Source organism: Erigeron canadensis, chromosome 7, assembly GCF_010389155.1.
Source record: "Erigeron canadensis isolate Cc75 chromosome 7, C_canadensis_v1, whole genome shotgun sequence".
Lineage (NCBI taxonomy): Eukaryota > Viridiplantae > Streptophyta > Magnoliopsida > Asterales > Asteraceae > Erigeron > Erigeron canadensis.
In genome coordinates, this window is record NC_057767.1 from 3,060,565 (window position 1) to 3,070,344 (window position 9,780).

General features: G+C 30.8%; 1 protein-coding gene and 1 non-coding gene across 2 annotated transcripts; both read right to left on the bottom strand.

Annotated features, from left to right (window-relative positions):
- Positions 1–2,006: 2,006 nt before the first annotated feature.
- On the bottom strand, positions 2,007–2,077 carry TRNAG-GCC. The gene has a single exon. It is a non-coding gene; the product is annotated as a tRNA-Gly (tRNA).
- A 581-nt stretch (positions 2,078–2,658) lies between these two features.
- LOC122608205 lies at positions 2,659–8,340 on the bottom strand. The gene is made up of 5 exons (XM_043781292.1): positions 8,019–8,340; positions 4,605–4,658; positions 4,449–4,511; positions 4,030–4,098; positions 2,659–3,108 (listed from the first exon to the last, which is right to left on the bottom strand). Exons 1-5 carry the CDS (start codon positions 8,310–8,312, stop codon positions 2,989–2,991), a joined length of 600 nt encoding a protein of 199 aa, XP_043637227.1. The 5' UTR covers positions 8,313–8,340; the 3' UTR covers positions 2,659–2,988.
- Between the last annotated feature and the right edge of the window lie 1,440 nt (positions 8,341–9,780).

Consider the following 9,780-nt stretch of genomic DNA (forward strand, 5'->3'; position numbering starts at 1 on the left):
CAAATTAATCTATAAGATATATTTTTGTCTTTCATATATCTAAAGGTTTGTAGAGATAATTTTTTTTTATAGGTCAATGATAAGTTAACAAACAAAATATTTGACATCAACAACAAAAAATAATTATATTATTACATATAGTACAATTTTGAACTTTCTAAAACAAGTTATTGTAAATTTTTGTTGTGAATTTATTATTGCATTTTTGTTTGTCTATTGCTATAGCTAGTTATATGAGTAGGGGGTTAGGTATTGTAAAACACGTATTAAGGTAAAACTTAACAAGGTAAGACAAGATCTTGACCTTTAGATCATGGTTGAAGTGATCCACGAAAATTCACAAAACAATTGATGCACGATGATTTTTATAATGCACGGTGATCTTCAGTGAAAACAAACCTACTGTTTTATTTGATTTTTTAATCCATAAAAAACATGAGGCCCATTATTTATTCATTATATATTTATATATTAAAAATTTAGCATGTGAAGGAGATTTCACCCAACTTAGATCCATAACAACACCACCTTTACTTTTCCATATATTATTCACATATGGGGACATTATGTTAAAAGATTAGGGGCCGGAAATAATTTTTGTACAATTAATGCATCTATAATTTACATCAATAATAATTATTTTTGTGTTCTTTTCTATTTGGTGGCGTATCAAGAAATTTTGATTTTTACTTAAGTTAAACAATATATTAAAGGTGTAAAATCTGATTATTTGTAGCGCCTTTGAAGAACGATGATGTTGTGGAGAAGAGTTACAGGGGTGTAAGGAAGAGGCCGTGGGGACGATGGTCAGCGGAGATACGCGACAAGATAGGGCGGTGTCGACTTTGGCTAGGAACTTTTGATACCGCACAGGAAGCAGCACGTGCATACGACTCGGCAGCTAGACGGTTGAGAGGAGCTAAAGCAAAGACTAACTTCGAGATACCATCCTTGTTTCCGCTCACGTCGACGTCTTCCTCGTCCTCAGCCGACACGAAAAAAAGGAAGACAAGTAGTACAAATAAGTGTAATGTTGTCACCTCAATGGATCAGTTGTTTAGTAAGGAAGTGATAATGAGAGTGAATACAATTAATTAGTAATGTTGTTGCGAATGAGAAACTAAACTTAAGGTTTATTTGATTTGAATGTTGGTTAAGTTGTACTTCAAAAGAAAGAAAGAGCTATTAGGCTATCTCCAATGCTAAGGACGTCTTTAGGCGTCTTTGAACTGCCACATCATATCCTTACAAATCCTTACACATTCTTATAAATCCTTAATATCCTATAATTTTATCTCCAACCATACAAACATCTTTACATATCCTTACATATCCTTTAACTCCACTAAAAACAAAAAAAATATAAGTAAGGACACCTAAGGGCATGTCCTTGGGTAAGGGCATGCATCAAAAAATCTTTAGTTTTGGACAAGCTTCAACCACAAAGGATATCCAAAGGCACCTAAAGGCACCCAAGGGCGTCCAAAAACATCCCCATTGGAGATAGTCTTACATAATTCCTTGTTTGTTTTTGGATTTATTCAAATGTATGTTTGTTAGATTATTAGACAATCTATAAAAATGGATGTTTATATGGTATTGCATTTTCTATAAACAATTCTCAACAAAAACTTTGTGAAGGCACGAAATTGAACAAAGTTTCGTAACAATAAATGGGGCAAAAGTAAAAAAGAATAAACGGAGGGAAAAGATAATAATAATTTTGTGTCATCCATGCATGTTGATATAATTGTATCGATCTATATGTTATTCACAATATATGTTAGCTTTAATATAATAGCAGAAGTAAAAAGTACTTAAATAAGCAAATGAATTATTTTGAGGAAAGAATCGTTTTTCTTGTTGTTTGCCATATAACATATAAGTCGAGTTTGTAGATGATAAAATAAAAACTAGACTAAGTTTTGAAGTACAAAAAAAAATCTCTGAATTTGAATATCCCATGTTGTTTTTTACGATAAAATTTTAGAATTGAAAAAACCCAATGCACCAGCCGGGAATCGAACCCGGGTCTGTACCGTGGCAGGGTACTATTCTACCACTAGACCACTGGTGCTACATGTTATTCAGTTTACAGTGTAAGCAAACAACTATCTTAACTCAAGTTAGTTACTTTAAGTTTACAATCATTTTTTATTTTCTAGAAATAGGTTCTGAACTCTCGGTAGAATTAAGACTCTTTACGTCTCGTTTTTTTATACGAGATTGGATATTGTTTTTGTATTGGTTTTTTATGTGCTTCACTTTTATTCTCTAAAAATAGTCTCTGTACTCTCGTATAGAAGTAAGACTCTTTACGTCTCGTTTCTTTATACGAGATTGCATATTGTTTTTGTATTTCTTTTTTTTTTAGATGCATAGCATTGCCTAATGTCAACCTTATGCCTCTGTTTTTGGCAACCAAATATCAAAACCTTAAAACGCATCCAGATGTAAAAAAGGAGATTCGGAAGACATTTTAAGATCAAAACAGAACACCAATTGCCATCAAATGATACACATACCAAATTGGAATATGAATTTGAGTGATTTCTATAATTAGATCATGAAACTACATAATCATATCATATATTGTTTATAAGACTTTGTTAATGAATTGTTAGATTTCCAAGTGAGATACCAACAAATCAAAAAATGGAGTAAATGGATACTAAAATTATCCATATTTTCTTGTATAGCATAAATATAAGCAGGCACAACATGTAACACAACTCTATTCAACATAAAGGAAAAGTAAGTAACAAATGCCCGGAAGAAGAGATTATTCACCGAGCTATAGTAGAACTGCGACAAAGAATATAAGATTGAATCTGTTAAAACGCTTTCTACACTATCATCCTCTATTAGCTTAAGGAACCATACGGACGAGAAGTCTTTTCCACTACTTACACTTGACCTACGCATCAACGTTAGAACTTATTTTCTTTTGTTGACGATATACTCATCTGCAGTTATTCTATGCCTACTTTAACAATCATCTTCACCAGCGGGAAAATTGAGATCAGGGAGCACGAACCCACGAGCTTCTTTTCCTTCCATACAATCTTTTACCTCAGGAACAACTAATTCTTTTGATTGCAGATCATTCTGAAACCAAAATACAACTTATAATTATTAAGAGTATTCATTTAGGCATACTCATGATTCATACTAAGTATGCAGTATAAATGTATAATGACTCCATGTTTAGTCTTTACTAAAGTATTTTAGACTCTATCACATATATATGCAACTTTATATGTAGGTTGACTCACTTATTTCATTATAGAATAGCTGCCACAGTGGAAGGGTCGGGTAATGAATCAAAAAGGGCCATTTTTGGTATAGTTTAGGTCAGGGTGACTGGATGCCTGGTAGTACACATTGGTGAGCAGGTGACTATCAACCTATTTGACTTATTTAGAGAAATTGACCAATTCGTGTTTAGATATAGGTACTATGAATACGTAAAAGTCATTTTGACCCGTTGGAAAATAAAAATAAATACATACTATAAATTTAACCCATTATAAGTAAATGGGTCAAAATTGCATATATCTACCCTATAATAAGGCCTTAAAAGGATTTTGTTGGACAAGAAGCCTAAGTTAGCTAAGAAGTAGAACAACTACTTTTTTGTTTTATCTATTTTTATGTCCACATCTAATTTGTTATAAGTAACTGATTGCAAACTAATGGTTAACATCTAAGAACTCTTTAGTTCCTAAGATCAAATCTCGCTAGATACAAATTTGAAGGTGGCCAGGAGAAGGTTCATAAACGGTCACGGATAACTGGATACCTCATTTAGACCAGATACATCCGAGTCAAAAGATTTGCTTTTCCTAATTAGTGTGTATAAAGATCTAATTTTCTATATGTGATCAATCATACAATACACATTATAGGAATGACTATCCATATATGTAACCAATTTTCTTAACCATGGAAATGTGTTGTATGTCATTATGAATTTATGATCAAACCTTTATCCATTTCAAAGGGTACGTATTTATATTACAATGTTACCTTCATCTTCTTGAGACTTGCATTTTCTTCTCTTTGTTTCTGACATGTCGCTTGTAGAGTTGCTAGTTGCTGCATTGCAAATTAAGCAAGATAATATCAATATGTATGCAAGCATTGCAGGTCCAAAATTTCTGTTATCATTATGCATACCACAAGATACTCATGCACTAAAATATACTCTTAATTAGGGGTTGTTTGATTCACCAAATTAAAAAGTAATTTGGTGAAAAAGAATTCGGAATTTCCCATATTAATCTATTCCAAATTCCTTTCCACCAAATTCCTTCAAATTCAGTGAACCAAACAACCCCTTACTTTTTTCTTCTAAAATTTGAAACACAACATGTGTATAAGATATGTGTATACCCAACAGACCACAAGTAAATCAAAATCAACTCGTATTATAGAATACTACGTACTCGTTTAAGTTGCTTTCTTTCCTTCAATAATGTTGTCTCGTCTTCTTTGAGTTCAGCTAGCGTCTGGAAATAACCCGACAAAATCATATAAATTAACAAGCTAGGCTACCAATAGTTTCTATTTAAAACATTCAGCACATCAATAAAAAGAATTACCCTCTTCTTTCTTGGTCTCTTAGTCGGGGTTGTTTTGTTTGGCCCTATAATAACCTGAAAATACGACAACAAAAACGTAAACAATTGTAATTCTTGATTATTTAGTTCATTTGTAACTAATACTAATATTATCATTGTTTATGTAAGTAATTAATTAAGACCCTGTTTAATATTTCGTCTAGCATGAAGTAAATAATAAGACTGACAAACACATATGTTTTATTATTCGAATACTTTATGATATAGTAATACTCAAGAATTGAAAAAGCGTTAATCACTTAATCTTCGATTTCGTCGATAGATAGATGATAAGGATACCCTACAACATGCAAAATGTTTGTCTTGTTTGAAAAGTGATATATTATTTGTCTTGTACACGTAGAAACCAATGTGTAGTTGTGTAGCTCAATACCAGAGTCAAAAAGTTTCAACAAATGACACCAATTTATATTGTGTCCTTTATTTGTTTCTTTCTTCTTCTTCATTTCATTCTATTAATTTTGTCTTTTTTTTTTTTATGACACGCATACGCTTTTATATATCCAATTTCATTTTTTTTATAAAAAAAAAACTTTATGTTTATTTTTAATTAGGACCAAAATTTGAACTAATATCTCAAACTCTGAAGTTCTTCCTCTTAAAAGATATAGAACAACAATTTTCAATATGTGAAAAATGCGGCGACTATGATAAAAATAATAATCTTTTTTTTTTTTTAAATTTTAATTTAAAAGTATGATATGAAGACTATTATTCATTTCAGTAAAGATTAAAACTTATGCATATACATATACTTAACAAATAAGATATTTACAAAATACTCAATAATGTATCTTTCAAAGAATATTGTTATATAATCTGTATCTTTTAAGATTTGTAAACATAATGTTCAGGATTTGATTTTATAGTCTTTAGGATTATACTTAAAATACAGTCAATGTTGAATGTTGTATATAATAAACCTAGAACATACCGACATGTATATTATTAGTTTAAATATTAATGTACTATTTTCTACATGTAATTAACAAATGAATGTAATCTTTAAAGTATATATATAGTAGCAGAAAAATTGTATTTATAATAATCAAAATTGAAAATAGTCTTTAACTAGGCATATGTCACCACAAGTTCAAATGAAACAAGTGTATCATTTATGTGTCCCAAAAGGACACTTTTTATATAAGTATTGTTTTTTCTAAAATAGAAAGATAACAAAAAACCTTGTCATTCATGAACCATTTATTTGACTGGCATGGGGACCAATCTATTGTCATAAAAGGGTAAATTCTAGCGTAACCCACCAGTCTAAATATCGAGCACAATGCAAACATTATAGTAAAATGCAAAAAGACACTTAATAATAATTTTTACATCTTTATATTATGTATAATTTGTTAAAATATACACAAAAAACTAGGTATTAAATATAATTCACTACTGCAAATATATATATAAAATAAAAATGAACAATTATAAACATAGTCCCAAAGTTTATATATATAGTTTACTAATACATGTAACAAAAGCTTTGTATCTTGAATATATATAACAATTTTTTATGCAGTGCAATCAAATAGCTCATGAACAAATAAATTAATAAAATGTCAGTTTCATATAAAGTTAAAACTAATTAATTATTAAGATACTAAAAAGAAGGCAACTGGATAATCTATAAACATTAGAAAATATCCATGCCAAACATATAATATCCAAGAAAGGGATATCATCCATCCATGCATTCTAAAGTTACGTTTTGACATTTGTTTTCATGGGATAATTATATCATCCCGCATCAATTTTATTATGCATTAAGTAAATAAATTATAACCTCATATTCTCATATTTGTCTAAATAATTTTATAGGAAATGATCAATCCTTATAACAAAACCACCTAATAATATGATTGAGATATTTGACAAAATCAATAGATGATATTAGGAGATAAAATTAGTGAGATATTAGACAAAATCAATAGATGATATTAGGAGATAAAATTAATGGAATACACTTGTCTTATGGTAATGGTATCAGGATTATTAGGGGAATTAATCATTTCTTTAATTTTATATTCTTTTTAATAAACTGCAATTATCTTCAATTTAATTAGTTATAACTTTACTTTTAACTTTGACAAATACTGTATAACATTTTCAAATTAAATACTCCGTAATACTCAACTCCTATCACATGGACTTTGTTTTTTCTTTTTTAAACTTGACAAAATAAAAATGGACAAGTAGATAAGTTGCACACAATTCCCAATGCCGCAACACACAGGATCAAAACCCATATTTTTCCAAAAACACACCCAATAAAGTGCACAACTACTCGCACCAAACATGCCACGAATACACGCCATTTATAGAACTTGTATGTGACCCATTTCCAAATTACACAAATAGCCTTGACTCAATATTCTTTTGACAAAAGAAAAATGAAAGATAGTATGTTTGATGAGAGTGGCATTTGGTCTTTTTCAACTAAAATCTAGATGGATATTGACTTTGACAGATGGGGTACACGAGTCATGAGTTTATGAACTAACCAACACATTGGGCAAGTTACCAAAATGCCCTTTGACATAAAGGGTAATTTTGGAAATTGCTTAAAATGAAAAACGTGGAAAGTCGTCTGGTTTGTGATTCATACTCCAAGGTCCAAAGGGAAGTCACTTATTAAAATAAATTATTAATTTATGAAAAGTTACTTATGGGTTTTTATAAAAACCTAGAAAAAAATATAATAGTAAAGATAATCTAAATATCTAATCATTGATGAAAATAATTGTAAGATAATAATTACCAAAAAGATCTAGCTTGTTACAACGTTTTTGGTTATATATTAATTTGTGTATCGCAAATTTTAGCTCATATTGCAACTTGTGATGATACTTTTTGAACCATAAAAGTTTTAGCTTAGCGTTATCTATCTCAACAATAACTATAAAATATATTTTATAATTATTATTTGTAGGTGTAGATATTTTAATTTCTGGAGGAAAAAAAATACTTTGACGATTTTGTCCTTTGAACTCAAATACTATCTTCTATTCGTTGGTCAATTAATGTACAAGGACAACTGTCAATTTACAAAAATTATAATTTTAGTATTATTATATTATTAATACTTTTATTTATGAATATAAGTATAAATTTGTACATAAAATTATGACCTTGGATGTATATTATTATTATTATTAAACTATTCCTAAGGTATGCATGGGACAAGGGTAAAGTAGTAAAAAAACAGAAAACCAAAAAAACCGGTAAAGTAACACACAAGTGGTTGTGTTTCATCTGACAAAAATCCTAAAACAAAAAAAAAGGTATAGCAATAAGAATCCGCCTCGCGCCACCGCATGATAAATATTTATATCTATATCTATAAAGTTTATATATATAATTACAAACCTTAGATCTTGAAATACCACCGCGGTCAAGATTTGGCAAGCTAGATTCTTCCGTACATCCACCACCACCGCCACCGCCGTCGCTACTGTAAGATGATAAAGGAGTAGTGGGGCTAGCTCTAGGTGGCGGTGTTTTATCACCGTTTGTTGAAATAAGAACATTTTGTTGTTTTGTACGACGTTGGCGGGTCGACCAACGTTGAAGGTTATGTGACGCTGACGTGACAGAAGAAGAAGAATTAGATTGATGACGGAGTTTGACTAAAAGGTTGACTACCAAATGGGTGTCATCCATTGCGGATTTGACCCATTCATCGGTGGTGTTGGTGGTGTTGGTGGTGTCATGAATCATGGTATGATGTATAGGAAGTTAGGAGGAAATAATAATAATAATAATGGGAAGGATAGAGGGTGGGTTTTATATATGTATGTATGTATTTATTTATTATATATTGTGATGTGATTATGATTAAGATTTGTATATATATGTGTCGTAACTTGTATGTATAGGTGGGAGGGAGAGTGTGTGGAGTAGAATATGGTATTTGTTTGGTGTTTGAGTTTATGAATGAATAACGAATGGGTGTGGAGATTGGTGTGATGAATGTGGGGCCCATTTGGAATTGAGACGTGGAACTCACCGCCCTGTGCTTTTCTTTTCTTTTTTTTTTTTTTTTTTAATATTCTTTTATATTCATGTTTACAGATTTTGGAGATGGAAATGTGGAGTTATGGAATATAGGATCACAGCCACAGGCCACAGGGTATCACTTGAGACTGGGTCACTGGGCTCCCATCTTTGATTGCCTATGGACTTCTTTTTTTCTTCGTTTTATCACAACATAAGTTTTTCTAATTTGTTTATTTTGACTAAAATGATAAAATCTAATATGAGAGAATCCTAATCTATATCATTAAATAATTGAATTTAATATATTAGCAGTCATTTCGTCAATTTGCCTTTTTTTTCCGTTGTTTTTTAAAAATTTTTAATTTTACTTTTATTTTTAAACTTACAGGTATAACTGTGTTGAAACTTAAGACTGTAATAAAATTTCTATTAATAATCCACGCCTATAAATATAGGAAATGTTACTCAAATATAAATAGATTCTCTTAGGTTCAAAAACAGCAACGATGGTACCCAATCTAGCAACAACCGGTTTTGGAAGAGCAATGATGTTGAGAGCCTTACCCTACACCAAGGTAGAGAAACTGCTTCCAAGATGATCTCCGGCGTAGAGATTTACTCTTGAAAAATATAGTCTCGATAGAAAAGTAAAGCTTAAGTTGAAAGAAAAGACATCAGACTTCGATCTCGGATCTACGTCTAAGAGAGAAGTCGGAGAGGAACTCTCAACGGTTCCTAGGTTGAAAAACAAATGTGTAAATTGATATTAATTTTTAGGATTATTGTTAGGTAATGATAAATTGCGTGCGAAAAGGGGTTCTAAGCCTTTTCATGGTCACATTAGCTCCAACTCCAATTTCACCAAGTTATAATGGTCGATTATGCTAAACTGAGTGTAAGTGTTTGATCATTGATCAATCCGACTTGTCAAGAAACGTCGGCCCACGCGTTCATGACTTGTTCAACAACAACGGTTGGGTCATTTATTAAATAGTGGAGGGGGCGTCTAGATTAATCTGTAAACCGACTTGTACACTATGTTTCCCAAAAAGATTTTGGTCACGACTTAGCTAAATTTATTGTCAAAAACATGCATATTGCTTCAACATAAAGAAAAGCCAAGAAAGGATAT